At 43.8% G+C, this 24,103-nt stretch overlaps 1 protein-coding gene across 4 annotated transcripts in view; it reads right to left on the bottom strand.

Annotated features, from left to right (window-relative positions):
* Positions 1 to 24,103, bottom strand: part of PTPRM (protein tyrosine phosphatase receptor type M) — a 637,795-nt gene that overhangs the window by 192,134 nt on the left and 421,558 nt on the right. For all 4 annotated transcript variants that reach the window (XM_065932554.1, XM_065932556.1, XM_065932555.1 and 1 more), the window contains exon 14: positions 14,042 to 14,174. In XM_065932554.1, coding sequence (XP_065788626.1) covers positions 14,042 to 14,174 — 133 coding nt within the window. The remainder of the gene's footprint in view (positions 1 to 14,041; positions 14,175 to 24,103) is intronic.

Below are 24,103 nucleotides of genomic sequence, written 5' to 3'. Positions count from 1 at the left end.
TGGTGATGCCCTTAGATGCTCTGTGTTAGGAAAAGGACCTGAACGCGACAGAAGAGTGTTACCTTGTATGTCATCAGACCTATAATTTTGATCTCTGCAACTGTGAACTTGTTAATGAAGTTCATTAATCAACCACATTCATACTAGAGTTGGTTTCTTGGTTCATATAATGAACCATCATTTTACTTTGTGACTTCTAACTTCAATTAAATTTTGTTGCTGTTGTTGTTCTTTGCATCAGTGTAGATCATAAGAGTAGACATGTATGCAGAATAAGAACACACAGTTTATGTTGCTTTCCTTCCTTAAAATATCATCAGGGGCTCTGTGCCTGGGAGGCTTCCCTTGGGAGTTATAACCGCCAACCTGGGTATAAACTGTGGATGGCAGGGTGCTCAGGATGGGGTGTAGACCTCACCACTGCCACACTGGTGCGTATCTCACCACACGCGTGTGTGCATGTGTGCTGTTGTTCACTGTGTCCAACTCTTTGTGACCCTATGGACTATAGCCCGCCAGGCTCCTCTGTCTATGGAATCCTCCAGGTAAGAATGCTGGAATGGGTTGCCATTTCCTCCTCCAGGCAATCTTCTTGACCCAGGGATCGAACCTGTGTCTCATATGTCTCCTGCATTGGCAGGTGAGTACTTTACCACTAGCACCACTCGAGAAGCCCATGTCCCCATGGGAGGGGTGTTCAATAAACTAGAATTGATCTAGAGTTAGGTGAGGTTTACAGAATCAGGCCAGCACCCTAAGGTTCCAGATTAAAAAAAAAAAAATCACCATTTTAGAACTTAGGGAGGAGTCTCAGGGTGAGTTAGAAGCTCTTTGGAGATCCTAACGGATGGATTATTTAAGTCCAGACACCAGCACAGTGGTCAGGACGATAAGACATTAAACTGCTTCGGAAGTGAAGGCACTGGAGCTCAGGCGCTGAGCAATTTCCACCAGGGAGTGACAGCGTGTGGTCCTGGCCCCAGAGTGAGCGTGGCACGCCGTGGGGTCACTCTGGGCTCCCGGGGGCTCCTGGCAAAGTGCTAGATGCCCACTGAGCAGAGGCGGCAGGGCTGTGGTCTCAGGTCTTCCTGGTGTGCTGTGGAGGCTCCAGGAGTCACCAGAGCCCAAGCAGCAGGACATTCTCATGACTGTGGTCTGAGGTCAGCACCGACCAGGGTCTTGGGCTGGACACTGGGTCAGCTTGGAAACTCCAGGGCCCTAGAGATTATTTACATTTGGATTCTCTTTCTTAAAGACAGGTCATAAAGATGGATGTGTGCTGGGTTGGAGGTAAAGGACACACAGGGAAATACATGACCTTTCTATTCTCAGACGATAGCAGATCCATAATCCTGTTCCTTCTCAAAGCCAGCACACGAAGTCAACAGCCACAGTGCTAGCAGGCAGCCTGGTTCTGTCACCTGGGCTCGGCTATGCAGCGGGAGAACCCACGGCACCCCGGGCTCTGACTGGGTCAGCCAGCCACAGTCTATCAGGAGGGCCTTGCTGATGGGGGCCAGCTCCCCCCAACCCTCTATCGTGAGACTTCCTTCACATGATGACCATGATCATGACCAGGGGTGAAAGCCAGCAGGGCCCTGTGGGCCTCTTGGGTACAAAAGCCTTCCTGTGTCCTCCATTCCTTGATTACAGGAAGTAAGCTCCATTCAGTCCCCAGGACCTTCCCTGACTGAGCTCCTGGGGGCAGATTCAAACAGATACTAATCAGAGAATGGAGGAGATGCAGAGACAAGGGAGGAACAGCCAAGAAACAACAGTGCAGACTTGGGGCAGGTATTGGTTCCCCGTAAGGGAAACTCATAACAATAACTTTGAGCTGTTTTGCAGGTACTGAAACCCCCACCAGGGGGGAGAAGTTAACTGTCTACTGCCCACAAGCAGGGAGACCCCAGACCTGTTGGAACCAGAATGCTGATGATGCTGAAGCCCACTTATGTCATCACCAACCAATCAGAAGAAAGTCCATTCCCTTTTTAAACTATGACTATAAAGAGCTTCACTATCCCCTCCAGGGTAGGACACAGAATTCTGAGGGCATTAGCCTGCTGTGGCCACCCCCCCTTTACCTGGCGAAGCAATAAAGCTATTCTCTTCTACTTTATCCAAAACTCTCTCTGAGATTTAATTCAGAGTTGGAGTGCAGCCACTGGATTTGGCTTCAGGGGCAGCCTAGGAACCTTTCTCCTATGCAGGGGAACTGTTTTGAAAGACCAGGAAGATGATTAAAATAGAAACAGAATTTAATAAATTTAAAGTTAATCTTCTGAGCAATGGCGCTTTAATAGATGTTGCAATCTGAAACTCCTCTAGATTCCAAAGTTTCCCAACCTGGCTTAGAGAGAGCAATACAGAAGTCAACAGTCATTCTATGTGCAGCCATTGAGTAGAGATACAGAAGTCAACAGTCGTTCTACGTGCAGAAGGACAGGACTGCTCTCGTCACAAACTGGGGATCCACTATCCAAACGACTGTCAGCATCGCAGACAAGATAAACGAAAATTAAATGATCATGTATTTCCAAGCAGGAGCCACCTATTCACTTATTTGAGGGCATCTCAGGAGCTGAAGTGGAGAAGGAAATGGCACCCAACTGCAGTACTCTTGCCTGGGAAATCCCATGGACAGAGGAGCCTGGTGAGCTATAGTCCATGGGGTCATAAAGAGTCGGATGTGACTTACGACTAAACTACCACCACCACAGATGCTAAGGACGTGGACAAGGAAGGAGTCCATTGTCTTTTCCTGGTCTAAGACATCATCTACAGCCAGAAGCATGTAGGTGAATTTTAAAATAGGGTCATTTTCACATCTCCTGCTCTGTTTATCTTAAAATAGAACTGGGAATCAGCAATTGATGATTGGTGATTGGATACCCATTTTATCTGGCCAACAGAGTATCAAAAAAATGGTTAGTTGCCAATGATAAAAACTTTAGTAGATTTAATAAAAGAAATCAAGACTTTTGGCTTCTCCAGGGGCTGAAGGGAAAAGGACTGTCTGTTACATTTCAGCACACCAAAGGGACCTAAACAGCCCAGATCTTCTCTAGACTTGCTCTTCTCCTGGTGCCCCCCTCACCACCTGGTCAGGTTTCCTGGCCCCCGGGAGGCAGTTTTGACTGTGATGCTTAAACTAGGCCTCCTGTGACTTTCAGACGCAAACTCCGAGTCAGCCACATCTTGATAAATTATAAAGAAGAATTTTGATTATTGTGACTACGGAACCATGCAGATGGCAGATGTGTACAATTAAGCCATTCCCCATGCAGACACCCTCAAGCATGTCCAAGTGTCCCTTAAGGTGACAACACCACTCCCAGATGACAGCCGCCGAGCCGAGAGTTTCAGTTAATGCTATGTTACCACTTTGTTCCTGTGGTCTTAACGTACTTCTGAGATTTTCCTCCCTCCCTTTTTGTTTAGCAAAGGTGAGGACTATTCCTAGGAATCAGGCACGGATCCACTTTGAGGAGTGGCCAAGTTCTTCCACGACTGACTTTTGACTCCAAACCCACCATCCAGTTTAGACACATCAGGTGAAAGGATGAAGGATGTTCTGACAGCTCCTGATAACCACACACGGACATTAAGCCGCTCAGGAAATGGCTTTTCCCTGATTTTGTTTCTCTTAATATTAGTTTTCTTTCTGACATAAGGCCAGTGAGCTAATGTTTATCATAAATTCTCATCAAATGCACTCGGAGGAGCGGAGCCATGTGTGGATGCAGTGGGAGAGCTATCAGTGGCTACAGGGCTGCAGACCCACGTGAATTACCAAGACGTAAGGCTGAGCATTTCCATTGTGAACCCGCTGAATGGAAGACCTGGAAAACAGGATATTCTAATTTATTTAGGGCAGGTGCTCATTGTATAGAGAAAAATTCATCCTGAGGCTCTTATTCATTTTGTGAATATAATAATTTCTATCTCAATTGATGTTGTTTGTGAAAAACATGCAGGGCAGTACACTGTGTACGAAAAATGTTTCAAAGGTGGTTTAAAAATAAGTGATAATTTAAGTAAATGATAGATATGAGCCCATTTTTCTTTTAATTAAGCTGTATCTGAATTTAAATATATCCCTATTCATTTAAATGATTTTAATACATCATGCTGAAAATGTAAGTAATTGTTATTCCGACCTTTAAAAATTATACTTTTCAAAAGAAGGAATCTGTTCACCAAAAAGCCTACAGTATGGAAAAATTAATGAAGCATCTTATATTATAAAACTTACACATCCCTATAATAAAAAGCAATTCAAAGTCCAGGGTGGCACTGAAGGGCTTGCATGAAAGGAGTGTTTTCAGCCTTTAATTACTAAATATACTGCATGTCCATTAGGGGCAAAGACTGTCCTGGGTGTGAAAGGGTGTCAAAGATGATTAGAAAGGACCACATCACAGCCAGTAATGTGCTAGAATCTAAGAGAAGAGGCAGATGGTACCCAGGTGATTCAGGAGGCTGAATGCCTGGAGAGAGCGGTCTGAGCACCGTGACGAGGTGGGTCTCGGAAGCACTGAATACTAGGTCCACGCTGGAATTCTGGCATTGGGGCATGGTGCTCCAAGTCATCTCAGGAATATAACTAACATTAAAATGCTGTATTCATGGTTGGGTATGCAGGAGAGAGAAAATGGGCCATGCTTAGGATAACCTGGCCTACATTTTTGGCCAACTTTTGGTTTTGTGTTGTTTTTACAAACAAATAGAAGAAGGTTGGACTTAATAAGTGAGTCAGTTTTTCCTTATTACAGTAAAACCCATAGAAATAGCTTTACTTTAGTTTCACCACATCAGTGCCAAGAAGGGAGCTATATATGAAAACAACCCAAACTCCTTCCAATGGACCTAATAAAGCATGATGCACCTTGAAGGGCACAGTCTGTGAGGACACTGGGTAATGGCATGCCTTTCTTACTTGTCAATACATTATTTACTGCAGCATCTTGTAAAGCTGAGATATGCCAAAATTAAAGAAAAAAGAAATAACATCCTCTACTAATTAACATGGTAGCTCCTCTTTATCTTCTTCATAAATGATTAAAGAAGATTAAAGATTTCAGCTATAACTTCTTTCCTTCTTAAAAAGAAATTCAGATTTATGTTAGAAGCAGAGGGATCATGAATTTTGCCCAAAGAAGTCAGGCTGGACACTGGCTTGCTTTTTTTTTTAACCTATATATATTTCCTATAGTCAAAGCATTTTTCATTACTGTTTCAGTCATTAATAAAAAACAAGAAAGAATTGAAGAAGTGATAAGTTTGAATCCACAGATTCACTGACCAAGAAGGCAGGTTTAGTGATGTCTGTCTTAGGATGATGGTTGTCATCCTATCATCCTAAATGAAGCATCCTCAGTTTTCATGTCCTGGGTGTTTCCTACTCTACGAACTAGAACGCAAGGTCGTGTCAACATGAATGAGACAGACGCCCTCTACAGAGCACAGAGAGCCTGGGGGACAGAGCTGGGAACATCAACAAGCCTTGGGGGCCAGCCAGCTCGGAGAACCATCAGTTTCAGTGGTAAACCATGCAACCCCCTTATAGACTTGAACCTCAAGGGTAAGATATAGAGAAAGAACATGTTTTAATAAGCTGTGCAAATGGATACAAGATACAAACGAGCTGTGGTGGAAAGTTCCAGGGCACTCAGGTAGGCAGCAGTAGGATGGCCGTGCCCTGAGGTGGCAGAGAGAGCCCAGCTCAGGGCCGGTCTCATGGCCAGAGGGTCCACCCTCAGTGGACTCCTGTGAGAGCTGAGAGGCCGGGGCTGTGAAGTGGGCTCGGGATCCCTACTGATGCAGGGTGCTACTCTGGATACGGGAGAGAGAGAACGCTGTCCTCTGTCCTGATGACCGGCCCTGGACCGAGTCTGGGTCTGACAGGTTCAGATACCCAAAGAATCTGTGCTCAGTGCCCAGGCTGTGCCCACTCACATGACTGTAGGGCCTAGCAGGAAACCCCCAAGGGAGGCACTATCCAGGCCCCAGCACCTGGCTTCCTTCTCTGTAGGGATTAAAACCCCGGATGGAGCAGGGGCCTCTGCACAAGGAAGACTGCAGGCCAGTTTGGTCGGGAGCGGTTTCCTCTGTGCTCTCAGTTCCAGAGTCTCTGCCCAGACCTGGCCCTGCTGTGGGGACCACGAGCTGTGGCCCTGGTGGCCTTCCTCCCAGCCACCTTCTCAACAGAGACCCACGCTCTCCAAGTGGACACCACGCTCCCTCTAGCTCTTGCTCCTGCTGGCCTCCGGGGGCAAAAACAAAGACTCTGAGGTGTGTGATGGGCCTGAGAGTGGACACAGCTCCAGCGCAATGGTGCACTGACCACATAGTTAGTACTGGGGCCAGCACCACGATGCCAATGACACACCATCTTCTCCCAACACTCTAGGAAAGGTCTATTATGACGCCTTCCGGGCACTGTGCGTGCGGGCATGCTGAGTCGCTTCAGTCATGTCCAACTCTTTGTGACCCCATGGACTGTAGCCTGCCAGACTCCTCTGTCCATAGGATTTTCCAGGCAAGAATACCGGAATGGGTTGCCATGCCCTCCTCCAGGGGATCTTCCTAACCCACGGATCGAACCTGCATCTCTTACATCTCCTGTATTGGCAGGCAGGTTCTTTACCACTAGCACCAGCTGGAACCCCTTTGGGGCATTACACAGAGGAAACTGGGGTCACAAAGCCAGTAGCTTGCAGGCTACATAGCTCGTGGGGGCCCAGGTCAGCCTCCCATCTCCAGGGCCTGCTGACCCTCCACAACCCCCAAACCCTAGGATTTGTGTCTGAGGAGGAGGGAGTGAAGCTCAGTTGCTGAAGGCTTCCTATAAAACTCAACAAAGCTCTCCCACTCACTAAACAGATGAGGACACATCATCTTCTCTGCTGTGAGTTCTCAGGAGAAAACCAATGGCTCCAAGAATGCCATGAACACACACGTTCGAAAGGATTTACAAAATGCTTCTGTTAAGGAGGAAGTGGAAAAAGTGATCCTGCAGCTATTCTCCAGTCATAGCTCAGAAAGGAGATTAAAACATGCTGCCAGTTCGAAATACGTGTAGATTTCTGGCAAGAGTAAATGGCAACAAGACAATGACTGTTCAGTGTCTCTAATTATCGGTTACAAAGCGCAGCTGAGGTTTACTGAGCCAGAGGCACCTCTGAGCTTGACTGCTGCGATCAGGGCAGCAGGTGGGAACAGTGAGACACACCTGGATGTACCCCAGGCTCTCCGAGTACCACCCACATGATCTTGAACAGCTTCCTGAAATTCTGGGTTACTATTTATCAAGCACCAGCTATGTGCTTGAGTCCTCTCACTTAATTTTCCTAACTTCCCTTCCCACCCCCCCGCACCGAGAAGTACAAATCCTCATCATCACATTTCACATCTGCAAACTGAGTTCAGAGAGGTTACGTGATGCCCCTGAATTTACGCCAACAGGAGGTTATGTGACACCCTTGAATTTACGCCAGCACCAAGTAGGAGCTGTGAACCCAGGTTTGTGAGATTCTAAAGTCTGGTGACTGCCTCTTATCATTCTGACACTTTCTTCCTGTTAAGTTAAAAACAAAAAAAACTAACTGGTGCCTGTGTTCCCCACTTTCCTTTTTAAAAGAAAATATTTATAAGGAGCCCCCAGTAGAACATAGTTAAATAAACCAATAGATCAAATCCAGAAACAGTGCGACCAAGGGAGCTATTAGAGTCACCACATAAGGTCCTGGTTAGAAAAGAACTGACAAAGGTCGACTTAAGGGCTTCCCAGGCAGTCTAGTGGTTAAGAGTTTGCCTTCCAATGCAGGGGGTGAGGGTCCCATTGCTGGTCAGGGAGCTAAGTAAGATTCCACATGCTGTGCAGTCAGAAAGCCAGAACATAAAATAGAAGCAATATTGTAATGGATTCAATAAAGACTTTAAAAATATTCCACATCAAAAACAAATCTTAAAAATAAGATTAATTTATATTTTACCACTGAACAAGGAGCTCATTCAGGTATCATCTAGAAAACCAAAGTACACTGGCTAATTAATTAGGAGGGCATTTCCAGACCAGTTGGGTACATGTGTGTCCTGTTTCACATGCGCTGAAGCATGTGCTAGAGCAGAAGAGTCTCAGCACCTGATTATTATTTATACAGCTACATGTCAAGTACACAGTCTGCTGCTAAGTCACTGCTGCTTCAGTTGTGTCCGACTCTGTGCAACCCCATAGATGGCAGCCCGCTCGGCTCCCCCATCCCTGGGATTCTCCAGGCAAGAATACTGGAGTTTGTTGCCATTTCCTTCTCCAATGCATGAAAGTGAAAAGTGAAAGTGAAGTCGCTCTGTTGTGTCCAACCCTTAGCGACCCCATGGACTGCAGCCCACCAGGCTCCTCTGTCCATGGGATTTTCCAGGCAAGAGTACCGGAGTGGGTTGCCTTTGCCTTCTCCGACACATAACCTAAACAGTCACAAAGACATGGCTACACGGGACTGTCTCAATACGGTTTCAGAAAATGTGATTTTGAAATAGGACTTTGAACAAAGCATTCAGACTTGACACATTTTTCACATGCAACTGACCCTTAAATATGGTGGAAAAAATTCTTTCTATCTCAAGTGTAAACAGGTTTAGTAAGGGAATTATAGTTAACGTCAATTTACCTCCACTCACACACTGCAGACATCTCTTTAGAAAGTGGACTTTCATCAGATTTTTCTCCCTTACCTTTTTGGTTTCATGATGTTTTTGGATACTCTACCTACAGTATTGAATTTTTTTTTTCTTGGTAGTTACACTGTTTTTTAAATACAATAGGAAGATGCTAAATATTTAATGACATAAGCTGCATTTGCAAAATGTTGTTGTCTAATCGCTAAGTCATGTCTGACAAAAGATTGCACCCCCCTAGACTGTACCCCTCTGGTCTCCTCTGTCCGTGGGATTTCTCAGGCAAGAATATTAGAATGGGTTGTCATTTCCTTCTCCAGGGGATCTTTCTGACCCAAGATTAAGCCCATGTCTCCTGCATTGGCAGGTAGATTCTTTACCATTGAGCCACCTGGGAAGTCCTCATTTGCAAAATGCACATCTGTTAAAATGTTTTATGGAAAGGAGAGTGAGGTATAGTGCTACAGAATGAAAACAGTCATATTTACCTATAACAGGTGTTCATGCAGTGGGAGAGCTAGCATTTGCTATTTTGACCAAGACTGTGTATCTCTTTAATGATTTCCATTTTGTCAAAACTTCTGTAATTTCTATTTACCACAATGACTGAGACAGAAATATTACTGTAATTGATATAAATGTTCTCAAATTTCTAAAAGATCTATAGTAATTTTAGAAACAATAGTAAATATAATTAATCAGGATAAAAATCGATGGTGTTTATATACTAAATTCTGTCAAACATGTTATTGAGATAAATTATTCCTTATGAAAAAATGTTGAAAATGCAGGCATTTTCATTTATACAAATATATTTAATTATACAGGGATGAAAATGATAAAAACTAAGTATCTTCTACTCAACTTACATTAATTTTGAGTGTGCTGTCATGTGACTCTGCAAGAGACTTTTTGATTTCATAGATATTCATCTTAACACCCTTTCTTAACATTTGCTGCATCAAAATACTGCACCCTCAAAAGAACTGGGAAGGGGAAAATACTAAGAAATTGTTTTACCTAAAGAATAAAATAAATAAAAATACATGTAAAGGTTTTGTAAAGGCCATTAAGGAGAGTAGGTTTGTTTTCTAGGCCAGGGTCCAGTATATAAATATTCACAAACAGGTAATAACTAGTCTAATTTGTGATAGGTTATAAAACATTATAGCTAAATAAAACTGAAGGTCATCTCAGTTTTTAGTCATTATGACTTGGGTGTGAAAGGATTCCCTGAGCTAGTATATGAGCTGAACAGATTTTGGGCTTCCCTGGTGACTCAGCTGATAAAGAATCCGCCTGCAGTGAGGGTGACCTGGATTTGATCCTTGGTTGGGAAGATCCCCTGGAGAAGGGAACGGTTACCCATTCCAGTATTCTGACCTGGAGAATTCCATAGACCATATAGTCCATAGGGTTGCAAAGAGAATAGATTTTACAGGTTCTATTCCAGGCCTACCTTAAGTAACTAATTTTTAGAGAAGGCTGGCCCTTCGGAAGCCCACACGATCTTAGTTATGACAATAATCGGCTACATCTTCAAGGAAAATTTGTTGTTTCCCTCTCCCAAGAGCTCAGGCCCACGTGGCCTGGCACACTGGCCCACCCAGATGGTCACTACTGACTCTTCCCCGGCAGCACAGACTTCCACCTGCATTCCCAGAAGTACTGATGCATTTGCTTCACCCACATTTTTTCCTTGGCTCAGGCTGTCTTTATGACCAATGGTATAAGCTTGTGTTGGCGACTGAGCCTAGCCTGGGCAGAAGTGGGTCTCCCAGTTTGATGAGCAAAGGCTTGAACCAGCAAACATGACCAACACTACAATCAAAGCCAGCTCTGCTGCTCATTCTCTCTCATTTCATCTTTCCGCTGGTCTCCTTTAAATGAGTACCTACTGTATGACAACAGGAAACATGTGGCTGAAAGATGAACCTTCACCAGCCGACACTCCATGGAGACTTGAATCTACTGCACAAAGTGAGCTTTGGAGGAGTGACTGGGTAGGTTTATAGCATGAGATACATAAGGAGCCCTCACTGCCCTTGTAGGAAGCCAGCTGGGTAGTTGTGTCACCATCAGCTGCCACGTAATAGGAAGTCTGAGAGTTTCGGATTGGGTGGGACTTCAGATGTGGATGAGTGCAGTTTGCTCAACTTACAGATGAATAAACTAAGGGGCAAAGCAGTTCAGAATCACAGAGTTGGTTAAAATACAGATCCAGGAATTCCAAATCTAAACTCCCTGTCTGTTAACCAAATCCTGTAGCTTATTCCGTATCAATAACTCTCCAGCCACTTACCTGTGATTACTATCATGTTTACCTGTTCTGTTAAAAACACATTTAAAATTTTAGGCTTCAACTTATAGGGAAAACCCTGAGCAATCAGAAGTTTTCGGAATTTCTATTAACTAGATGGTCTGAACCACGTGATTGTTCAGGTCAAAATCTTACAAGTTCCTGACAAATTTGCCTTACAAGGCAGCATATTCTATATTTCAGAAAGAGCAAATACCAAAGTGGCACGTGCTGTGAAAATAACCCTTTTAAGGCTATTATCTAGTAAATAATCATGCAAATTTGATAGGAAGTATTGGAATTTAGTCTAAAGTTGTATCAAGGCCATATGTTACCATCGGCAATTTCTTCAAATGCATAATTTATAACCTAACCTCTGTGTCTGCCTGAGAGTCCAAGGTAGAATAATAAATTAATCCAGCAGAAGCAGACCCTTGGAGGATGAATTAACATTTAGCTAAGGTCATGAGGGCAACTGGATTGGTGGTTTCAGGCAATTCCTCACAGAGAACTTGCCAGATGACATAAAAATCCAACACATTCCCATGACTAAAAATCAACTCTCCAAAACGCTTAGTTTGAATATCTAGGCATGCAAGGGCCTAGGGCTGCTTAGAATTTATACTGGATCATATTTTTAAAAAATAGTACAAACTACCAGTACCAAAGATAAGCTTTCTATATAAACAGCGAGGCGGGAGAGAAAAGGAGCATCCAGGAGAAAGTGGATGAGGGGTGATGAAGAAGTAAAAGAGGAAGAAAAAGACAGAGATGTAAGGGAGAAAGAAATAGAGACTGACAGCTAGACATGCAGAGAAGATAAAAGAAAAGGAAGCCAGGGATAAGCAAAGTGAAGAGGGAGAAGGGGGCTCCTAGCTATAAGGTAAAGGAGTTCTGGGGATGGGATGAACAGCACGTGGCTGTAGTTAATATCACTATACTAGTACGTAAGTAAGAAAGTGTTAACTGCTCAGCTGGATCCGACTCTTTGTAGCTCCATGGACTGTAGCCCACCAGTATACTCCGTCCATAGTATTTCCCAGGCAAGAATACTGGTCTGGGTTGCAGTTCCCTTCTCCAGGGGAATCTTTCCTGACCCAAGAATCAAACCTGGGTCTCCAGCGTTGCAGGCAGATTCTTACCATCTGAGTCTCTCTATATACAACACTATAGTGCTGTATATTTAAAACCTGCTAAGAGAGCAGATCACAAAAGTTCTCAACACAAGAAAGAATATTTTAAAAATGGAGTGAAATTAAATGATGTGTGACCAACGAGAAAAGAAGAAAAGGTGAATGACAAGAGGAAGGAGGAGCTGAAATGATGGGGCCCAGCTCGGCCTGTATGAGGCAGGACAGAGCCTCGTCCTGAGGTCTCACTGGACCAGTAAACAAGTAAAAACCAGTAAAAAAGAAGCAAGGAAAGCTGTATGTGTATGCCTGTACATTTGGATATTAGCTCATCCCTTAAATATCCCTGTGACCAAGATTTGACCTTCACCCTCGACCTCCTTCTGACAGTAGCCCTGAGCGCCCACGTCCAAGCCCCGGCTTCAGCCGGGCACTCGTGGATGGACGACTCTGACTGTGGACAGCACTGCTCCTGGCGCATGCCAGCAGTCTGCCTGCCCAGGGGACGTGTCCGCTCCATGGCACAGGAAGACTGGGCATAAAACTGCAGGGCTGAGGTCCCCTCTTCAGGCCCCGCAGGTCCTAGCTCGTATACACCCGTGACTGGGGACACTCCTGCCAACGGCCACACCAACAACAGGTTCTTTCTGTGTTACTTCGGCTCCCCAGATGGGCCTACAAGTGGCTGCAACCTCCTGACGTTTCTAAAGTTGCTGGTCTTCCTGCCTCGAGCCTTCTTCTCTCCTCAGTGGTCTCAACCTTAACACTGAGTGATCTTTCTAATAGAAAAAGCACATCCCATTACTACATGCTTAAAGGACACCAGTGGACTTAACGACCAGGTCTAGCTCCTTAAATGACCAGACAAGACCTCCCTGACTTGGCTTTGTCAACCTCTCGATCTGCACTTTTGCTCACACTCTAGCATTGTTTTCAATTTTTCTTTAAATTGAAGTTGGTTGATTTACAATGTTGTGTTAATGTCTGCTGTGTAGCAATGTGATGGTTCTTTACATGTGTGTATATATATATAAATATATATGTATATATTCAGTACATTCTTTTTCATGTTCTTTTCCATTATGGTTTATCACAGGATACTGAATATAGTTTCCTGTGCTATACAGTAGGATATAATTGTTTATAACTAATTTTAAACCACATAAAAATGGATAATTTATTACTGCTTCTTGCCATCTATCTTTTATGTTGATCATTTTTATATAAACTGAATACTGTATTATTAAGCAAGTTCTCCCCTCCACAAGACAAAAGAGATTGTGTATTTTTCATGTATTGGAGGTGACGATTGCTTTTTGCAGCCATACGTGTTTTTCTCCTCCCTTGATCATCCCGGGCTAGAAAGGGCACCCTTACGACACCCACCATGTTACCGTCCTTGTCCTTATGTGTCCACACTCTGAGTCGCTGTCTGGCTGACCCTGAGAGTTCCTCTCTCGAGGGATACTGTGCTGTTTAATCCCCTGACATGGTGCCTGCATATAATAATGCAGGCCCAAGAAACTCCGTCACTGTCATTATCTTCCTTATCATGAGAAGGAGAAGTCTCTTTGTTTGTATCCTCAAGATCTATTCTGTTGGTAATAAGTATTAACACTGAACATTTCCTGGTGAACAAGTGATTTTACTGATTCTGCTGAGCTTTAAGTACCAACTGGTGGGAAGACAGTTGATCCTTAACGCTGACCTGGCACAAGAAGCTCTTCACAGTCACACAAAATCACAGCTGCGGACTCCGAATGTTTTCCCATAACCTTGACTGCTACATGATGCAAAATAGGAACCACCAGAGCCACAGGTGTGGCTCGGTCATCCAAGGCAACGGACTAACAGAACACTTTCACACATGAGAAGCCTCTTGGCCAGCAGTGGGCCAGAAGCACCTGCATGGCAACAGCCAGGGGCTCACCTTTTCTTCATCACCAGCACGACCCCGAGAAATATGATCACGAACAGCAGGATGCCAGCGATGACACCCGCGATCTTGACTGTGTGGTCTGTTTGCTTCTCGGGTTCTGGGACTGGTTTTGGAGTGGCGGCTCCTGCAGGAGTGGGGGAGACAAGAAAAGAGACACGGTGGGTAAGGGAGAATATAAATGTTAGCTTTTTAAATTTTCGCCGCCTTTAACAGAGTCGTAAGACTTATCGGAGCCAGCAGACAGACGGGCTTTGATTTTTTTCAGCAGCTTTCACAGGCGCTGAAAGGGGTGTAATTGTTCTCATTGTTCTTCCATATTTCACTAAACCCCAACACTAGTTGGAAAGCACACCCACGCCTGACCCTTTTATGAAAGACTCTTCTCAAACACAGTTTTTAAAATATTTTTATTATCTCTATGGGCTCCCTGATCTTTCTGTCTTTTTAAAAACTTGCTAACAACACAATAGACATCCTCAGCCTTTATCCAAATTTGATTTGCTGGAACACTTCCCCCAATTATTTTTCATAAATGAAGCAGTAATTCCATAACATATTAGCCCAAACACCTGGAGAGGGGAGATAAGCTCATTTACTGTGCATTTTACCAGCAATTGTTTTTTTTTTTTAACACAATAGAGATATCCCCCCCCACCCCCCTGCCTTTGAAAAGCTAAATCTAGGTCACATCTGGTAGGCAAAGTCTCCTTCTAAGCAATTTATTCACAAAGTGGGAAGCAGCCGATGATCACACTCCTGTCGCCCACATTTGGTATCTGTTTAAATGAGATAACCAGGGCCTGCCAGTGGCTACTGTCTTAGCTCTCCCATTTCCCAAACACCGTCCGTCCTGTTTACAGTATAATGCAATGGAATGTCAAATCTGTGTCTGATGAAATATCCATTACCTCTGCTAAATGAGCTCGGGATGAAAAATATTGGGATTCTAATGTTCTATTCACTAAACAGAATCCACTTTCTAAGGGCTTCTCCCTTTTTCATCAGAACATGACAGCCCTCGGCATCTGAGCCATCACGTCCCCTCCCTACTGATACAGCTCGTTGGGAAAGTGGGGATTTTACGTCCAAATCTCCCACATTAGAATTTTCTTCTTGTTGGGAAAAATGAAATTAACACTGACTCTTGGTACCAGTCCTTTTCACCCTTTCGCTACGTTTTAACCATCACTGTGTCCTACGCGCTCCATACGGGGCTTGGTCTGAGTCACAGCAGGGAAGTCAGGGGTTAGACTATAACTTGCCATCTGTTTCCACTGGGAATGTATAAATGCTTCTTTCAAAAGTTATTCATATTAAGATTTTATACGAGACTCTGGACCCTGAACATAGCTGTGGCCATCAGACAGATGGAACTGGTCAAGATCAGAGAAACACAAGGCAGGAGACACCTGAAACCATGACTTCTTTCCAATCCAGTCAACGGTAGCAAGGAGAGTAGTTGTGATGCAAAAATCATACCTTATTAATACAAGCCCTTCTGGATAGATTGACTCTTTACAGGACTTTTTTATTTCTGACCACTTCAGGGAGATCTGCTATTCTGTTTGAAAGAATGTCCCTCCAACAGGTGTCAGATGAACCTTGAAGATAACACTATTACCATTTTTTATTGTAATAACACCTGAAGTATACACCCCAATACTGGAACACATAGCCAAGTGGTAGACTTGAAGGATAACACTTCTTTAACTAAACTGCTAAGAAAAATTTTAAGTTAAAACGTGTATGTTTTAAAAGATGAATAATAGGTGAAAACAGCCAACCATGTAAAAATAACATAACTCAAATTCACGAAACTGACAAAAAACCCAGTGGTTTTCAATTTTGATTTTTTTTAATCTAATTTGAAAACTTAAAAAAAAAATCTAATTGGTTTTATTCTCCTAAATGCTGGCACACTGGGAGCCATTCCATTTATCTAACTAGAGAGAAATTAGAAGTAAGTTCTCCAGGTATGCCTTCTCCCATCCAAGTACTAACCAGGCCAGACCCTGCTTTGCTTCTTGAGATCAGACGAGATCGGGTGTGTTCAGGGTGGTATGGTGGTAGACTACTTTCTAAACAAATGACTCTCTAAGTTTTTTGTAGCTAAATTATGCCAGTAAATACTCAGGGAATAAATTATTTAGAAAAACTGGATATGGCTTAAAAATGTAAATATAAACAATTACAAGGATTAAACTCATACACTGTAAACACTCCATGAGAGAAGAGTTGGTCATGTTAATGGTCACATGTCTGGTTCTGTTAACTAAACAACTAGTCACGTTGTGCTTTAGCCTCTTCTCTAAGCTCCGTGAGAACCGGGGAGTGATTCTGCCCATCCTGGGGTCAGGGAGAGACATCAGCCCTGCGACCCCACATTCCCTGTAGGAAACGGGCGAGTGCCCCACTGTGCAGCCAGTGAAGCTCAGCATCCTCGTTCCTTAGCACTTACTCAACTTGTTTCATGTTGCAGGCCAAGAAAATGCAATGTTCAGCCTCCATAGGACACAGGGGCAAGGTGATCATGGCAGGAATCGTGCAAAATGGGGGAACAACTCAAAAAGGGCGAGGAGGGCTGCCCTGCAGGTTTGCCCACACAGTCACCAGCTTACTACCTGGGTGAAGGGGCTGAACTCCCCTAGAGAAGCATCAACATAAACAGAAGCTGGGCTGAAATAAATCATGACCCCAGGACGATCTCACGGAAGTGTGTCATTAACTGCAGTTTCCCTGGGGGACACACCATCCCTGCCTTCTCCGTGTTCTGCCCTCCATCCTGCTTGAAATGAACCTGATTCTGTCCCTCCCCCTCAGGACGCTCTTCTCTCCCCCTTTTCCCTTTGGAAACCTGTGGCTGTGACCTGTCAGTCAGCCACAGACAGGATAATCTGTGACAGAGTGGTTGCTGTTGGTAGCTTGTTTCTTTCCCCCTGGGGCTTCCCTGGTAGCTCAGTTCGTAAAGAATCCACCTGCAATGCAGGAGACCCTGGTTTGATTCCTGGGTCAAGAAGATCTGCTGGAGAAGGGATAGGCTATCCACTCCAGTATTCTTGGGCTTCCCTTGCGGCTCAGCTGGCAAAGACTCTGCCTGCAATGTGGGACACCTGTGTTCAATCCCTGGGTTGGGAAGATCCCCTGAAGAATGGTAAAGGCTACCCACTCCAGTATTCTGGCCTGGAGAATTCCATGGACTAAACAGTCCATGGGGTTGCAAAGAGTCAGATGGGACTGAGCTACTTTCACTTCACTCACTCCATTCCCCCTTACCCAAATCTACGAATGTAACAGTGCAACTTACAAACTGCTTGGCAAGAGGTTTTTTTAAACAATATTTTCACCTGGTCTTGTTATTTTCCTGCCAGGTTTCTAATGTTACAACCTTTCATTCCTTTTTTTTTCTTGGTATAAATTCGAATTCTTCATGGAAAGGCATTTTTTCCCCCTCTACTGTGTATTCTGCTTAGAGGATACTGCACACGTCCGCACGTGTAGCTCCTTTTGAAGAGAATAAATTCAAATGTATGCATCTAAAAGTGTGCATTATGTGGGCTTGGACATAGTCACTAAAATGATAAATATGCTAAATATTTCAGGGGGAAGGAGGGTGAATATCACCTCCACGGATGTGCAGGCTGCTGACTCCTAGTGACAGCTCCAGGAGTACTGTTCTAATGACCAAGAAGAGCTTTTCAAAAAAAAAAGGATGGTGTTCCAGTGGATCTGCATTATTTAAGGTTCCAGATATAACATCCAATGTGAAAAAAATCTCAAAAGAAAAGGAGTGATTATCCACGGCAGTGGTTGGTTGGTTTTCAACTTGGCAGGAGCCGGTCTGTCTTGGCCCAGTGTTGGATGCTAAATTCAGTAACAGAAGCTTGCCAGGTTGAGAACTGGATGTACTCAGCCATTGGCTCTAGGGTCTGGGCCCGGTTCTGACCACTACACAGACCGTATAAACTTCCCCTGGAGGCCCACAATGCCAGCCCAGCAGGATATGAAGTAGGTGTTGGGCATAAAGTGGAGAAATCTAGACTCGGGGCAAACATTTGGGGGTTGCCAGGTGATATTTAAAGCCATGAGACTGAAGGAGGGTGCTTGGGAGGTGAAGCGAGAGGGTGGGTCACCAGGAGGGCCAGTAATGGGGGCAAAAAGGAGCTGCCGATGGAGGGACGAGGGAGTGGGAGGAGGAAGTCAGCATGATATGGAGCCAGAGAGGAGTGTGGGGATCCAGGGAAACTGCTCTTTTTTAAGATGGGACAAATTAGGGCATTTTGAATGGTGATGCTTCTGGTCCCCTGGAGGGGAAAAAGTTGATGATGCAGGAGGGAAAGGAGAAGCCTGTTGGAGCAACGACATGATGGGACAGGAAGGGATGGGCCTGGAGAGGGTCATACAGAGAGGTAAGGGGATGAGGGCCTAAGGGAAGACGGGGGAGCTGGACACCAGGGCTTTAAGAAAAAAAGGGCCTCGAGAGATGAATCCTGGTGATCTCAAAGCAGGTGGCGACGGAGATGTGAGGGTTGTGGTGGGGCTGGAAGTTTATCCAGGAGCACAGAGCTGGCCCCCTCCTCCCTCCTTATAACTAGAAGTAGAAGGAGAAGGGAAGATGAGGAGAAAAGGCAGAGCGTGACACAGCTCCGAGTTCCATCCTAAGTGATCCATGAGCCATCAGAGGCAGGAGCATCCCTGGGACAGACACAGAATGGACACTTGCTCGACCCATCCCTGGGACGCAGTTAAGCCTGGTTTTCAGTCTCAAATAAACAGCTCCTCTTGTGCTCCAGGTCCCATAACGAGGCCCTGCAGGACACTCAAGATGAGTAAGATGAGTGACAGTTCACCTTTCTCTGCCTGATATGAGAGGCTGAGAGAAGTACCATGGCTGAGCTTCAAAACCCAACTGGAGGAGAGAAGGATGTGCCATGTGGAGAGCAGTGAAGGCTACTGCCTCCTTGGGCCAGGGGCCTCCAGTGTCTGGCCCAAGGGGGAGACTGGAACTACGAAGATGCAGGGACTCACAAAAGGCACCCGCTGGCCACACACAGGCCCTCTGGCCTCAGAGCCGGGCACTGGATGTCAACGCCGCTCATGGAAATACCTGGCCGGCTTCCTGGTGGCAGACCTGGTGTTTGGTTCAACGCCTGCACTGAATTCAAACAACAAAAAACTTCATTCTCACCACGTGCAAGACCAAATACCAAAATTCCACTCTGGTATTTGGGGCTGGGGGGAGAGAAAAAAGGGTCAGGAACAGCCACCATGGGAAGGTGCTGAAAAGATAAAGAGGAGGTTGAGAAACCTTATGAGAAAAAATGAAATGGAAACATGTGAGAATATTGTTTACCAGAGTGTGTTTCAAAGAGCACTGGTCCTCAAAGATGTTCTAAAACGTCCATCGAGGAAGCCTCAGCCACTCTGGACTAGCATTTTATGACTTTATGGAATAGAGAATCTATTTCAATTAATTTTCATAGTATTTTTTTCATCTTTTGCAGAGATGTCTTCTTTTTCTTAAAAATAGCAACACCCAGTTTTAAAGATTATTGTAGTTCACTCAAGTTTTATTGCTCAGAAAATTAGAATTCCTTGTCATCTGTGTTTGGTTTTTCCAGCTGTACCTTGATATTACTATATATAATCACAAAATATCTCCAAGATTTTTCATTTAAATTACACATCGCTGTTTCTCTTTCTGGGAATGCAAAGTCAATCAGCACCCCTGGAATAATCTCTGTTCACATTTTATGTATTGTTTGTAACCTGATTATGCTTTTGAATTTATAGCGCTTCCCTGGTACCTAATTTCCACTGCAGGGGCACAGAGCATGTACGACGTACAAGTAATAATCAGAAACATAATTTTTCATATAAAACTGAGATGCTGAATTGTTTGATATATACCATCTCTAAAAAATTAATCTACTTTTTTATTTTTGTTCTAATTTCATGACAGTTACTGCTCTCATTGACTGATGGGTCTACATCTTTGTGGGTAAGATGATCTATCAAATCCTGATCACTTATTTTCTGGGCACTAGAAGTTTCCAGAGAATTATGAGTGCCATTACTGGTCTGATGAAATGGCTTTATTTCTTCCATTTGCATTTCTCAAATCATGGTCAAGTAATAAAATGAGTGAACTGCTTGTCAATAAGATGGCATCAGCTGTGTTCACCTTTCATACAAACTGAATAATCAATAAAGGGAATGTGAATGGGTGATTTTGAGGATATTATCAGTTAAGAGTGTATATTTCCAATATAGTGTTTGAAACTAAACTTTGAAGGCATTAAAACAAAACTCTATCTTGGGTTGAAGGAGAGTCACCCAACACCAGGTCAGTTTACCTCCCTACCCAATCTCTAAAAATTAAAAATACACTGTATTTTCTTCATCTCTTTTCCCACTGCCACAGACCTGGTTTATTTCTCTTCTGTATTTTGTACTTGTCTCCTAGGGAGACATCCCATCCAGCCTCTTATATAGTGATTTTCCTAAAGAACAGGCCTAATCAGCTCACTCTTTCATTTAAAATACAAAACAAAACCCCAAAAGTCTCCAAATGCTTATTTCAAAAGGCAGCTGGGCCTCCCATTAGCTGACTCCCAACTCTTTTCCAAACTTTATGCTTCTTCTCTTTTGATTTTCCTACATCCACCTGTGTTCCAACCAAACAGAGATGCCCAGTCCTCTCTTCCCCCTCTAGCTCCACAGCCAACATCTCCCTTCTCAGGACCTTTGCTGCTGCTCTGTGGACCCATCCCTTCTCATACATCATAGATTCATAGACGGTCTTTGAAGGCCTACTTGTCTTTCAAAGGCCAGTGAGCCCAGCACCGTCCCTGTGGCTTTGCAGGAAGTGTTCTCTCTCCTACTGAACTGCTGTAGCACCTCCTTGTCACCCCTCCTGACTATTTCAACCACAAGTTCCATTATTTTGGTAAGTCCTTTATAGTACATCTTAACATAAGTTCCTTGGGACAAAGCTGGTTTTAGTTTTTAGTCTTCACATGACCTGGCCCAGCATCTTATGATGTGTCTGAAGTTCATGCTGAATCAAAGCTCTCTCACAACAAATCTCACTTTAATTTTTCTGTCTTTCTCATTTGCACTCTTTTCAGAGCCAACCTATTCTTTCTCCATTTGCACTAGACTTTCCAGACATAGGGCGATGAGTATAAAAGGAAACAAAACAGAGGAAAGACTAGAAGTGTAAAGACAAGTCCTATTTTGTGGTCTTCCCTCTGCCTATTCCCAGCATTTATCAAGGGCTTACTAAGATAAATGGGGTCTGTGACTGCATTTAGATGACGTTCCGTGGCCATGAAGACAACACCCCGAGAAAGACAGACCCTCTGAGCCTGGGCTTCAGGGACTGTGTCTGAGACAGCCAGGGCACAAGGAGGTGTTCCTCAGGAGGCTGATGACAGATAAAAGTCTTCGCCAGTAAATTTACTGACCAAACTTTCATCAATGATAAAATGAGATTACTAGAAAGAAAGAGCATGAAAATAAATACTAGTGGCAAAATGTTATATTTCCAGCACCAAAGCAGTGAAATATATATCCATCAATGACGAGAAAGTTAACTGGGTACATATCAGGGAGACAGGAAATGAGTATCTGTCAACAATAAAGTGTTATGAGCTCAATACTTGTAATGATTAAGTAGCTGTAGACCATTTTTCATGATCATATGTCGAATTTGTTTTAGAAGTCTTTAAAGGAGCCAAAATTTATGCTGGAGAGTAATTACAATGGTCTGGGACTTTTAAGAAAGCAAAAAAGGAGAAATTTCTAAGATAATGCTACTATGATTACAATTATTGTAAGTTAATTTAATAAAATGTTTATATCATTCCTATGACCATACTCTAGAACCATTTTCTAACTTCTTTGTTACTCAGAGAAGAAATAAGGTAGAAATCTGAAAATTCCCTTTTATAAACCTTTAAACTGGCCAAAAGACACACATAACTCACTCTGATGCAGTGCGTGCATGTGCATATTTGTATGTAAATATACACCAATATCTAAAGAAATTATTCAAAGATATATAAGAAGTACCCACTAAACTGACAATATCACATGCTTTTTATCATGTTTCCTATGAAGTTAGATACAATCTTGAGTAAAAAACAACAAAAACCACTGCAAGGACAGTACATATGCAAAAATTCCAGACAAAAATTGGTATGCAAATATGTGTTTTGACCAAGAACTCTAACTTGAGTAAACTGTTATAATTAATAATAGGCCACAATTAATAACTGCATCATTAGCAATACCAATAAGTACATTATACAGATTAAACTGAACATCAATTACAGTGCTAGGGTGATGTATGGCTTGGATGTTTACTGGAGGAAATGGGAAAACTCATCAGAAATCCTGACAGATGTGTTGAACACATGTCATTTATTAACTCCCAGGCAGGTGCCAGGCTGATTTTCAAAGATGTTTCTCAGAGATAGTCACTCACTCTTCAAAATGAAAACAACATGTGGAGGAAAACTTATGTGGCTTCACCTTCCCTTGCCAACTGCTCTATATTTTTCCAACTTCATAGCAAGTGTCTGAAAAAGGTACTCAATGAGATCATCTATCATCCCTCTAGATAGAGTTCTGCTAAAGTGCATCGTCTCGGGCTCCCTTGAGAACTGGCGTAACCGAAGGACGAGCACAAAGAGAGGTGTTCACATCGACACCAAGGACAGTGAGGAGGGGCGAGGGAGCCCCAGTGGCCAGGACAACAAAGGGGAGCCTGGCACTTTATTCCGTGCACTGGGCCACAGGGAGGTGCAGAATAGGTTAGACACTGCTCTGGGCTATTACAGCTTCAAATAAAGTAGCTGTCTTTGAAAATGTGGTGATTTTTTTTTTTTTTTTTTTTCATCACTAGCATCATCACCATTGCCACCACTAGCAAGAGAATATAGCTTATATTCTGATGCACCTATATCTCAAAGGCAGGCAAGTGGGAAATACCACCTGTGGGGGGACTCATCACGGGTCTCGACATATAAGAAAATAATCAGATTCCTCCCACACTCTGGGGCTTCTGGAGACCCCAGCAGCCACATGGTATTCATGTAAATAATACTCTACCTAGCATCAAGAAAGCCATTCATTTTCTGGGAAGTTCAATTTTGCATTCAAGCTTGGGAGGAGCAGTGGCCTGGATTAATTACCATGGGCTTCTGAAAGTCCTAGGAGGCATAAACAATCCTTTATCAGGACAACAGTGAGTAATAAAGTCATGACAGAAAGTTACCAGCAACTGCCAACTCCTCTGCCTTGGCCATGACTCAGCTGGTGAAAGGGCCTTTATATATGTCATTGGGGTAATTCTCCCACTGCCCCCACTGGGGTTAAGAAGCAGTATTCTCCATGTTTTATAGACATGGAAGCTGAGACTTGGAATTTAAGAGAGTTGCCCAAGAAGTCTGAACTCACGACCTTGAATTTCAAGCAGATACCTCCTGAATTAGGTGCGTGGGATCCATACTTTCCCTGAAAACTGCCCTATTGAATCCAGAACAGAGACTCTGAGGCCCAGATTCTGTCTGACATGTTTGAAAACGGCCCTAGGAAGAGTGCCATGTGGTTCAGAAGATGACCCGGGGTCTAAACTTTAGGGCCTTCCCTGCTCCCTCCAAGCTGGTCAAAGAGAAGCCGTGACTCTTACAATGATCCACCATTTGTCCCCAAAAGGCAGGCGGTCAAGAACAAGCAGGAGCCTTATCCTAAGTGGTCAATCATTGGCTTCAAATTTCTTTGAAGTCTGTTGCTTGATTTTTTTGAGTATAGCATGTAAGCATTGCCTTTTCCTCCATGATATACTGATGTTTAATACAAACAATGTTTTAAATGATTTACCATCAAGGAAAGTGGTACCCCTCCCCCAACCCGGTACCACCCCACTTCTAGGGGCTTCCCCAGTGGCTCAGCAGTAAAGAATCTTCCTGCCAATGCAGGAGATGAGAGTTCAATCCTTGGGTCGGGAAGATCCCCTGGAGAAGGAAATAGCAAACCACTCCAATATTC

The sequence above is a fragment of the Muntiacus reevesi genome, chromosome 4 (assembly GCF_963930625.1).
Source record: "Muntiacus reevesi chromosome 4, mMunRee1.1, whole genome shotgun sequence".
Lineage (NCBI taxonomy): Eukaryota > Metazoa > Chordata > Mammalia > Artiodactyla > Cervidae > Muntiacus > Muntiacus reevesi.
Note: the sequence above shows the minus strand (reverse complement) of the source record. Positions and strands in the feature narration are given on the sequence as shown.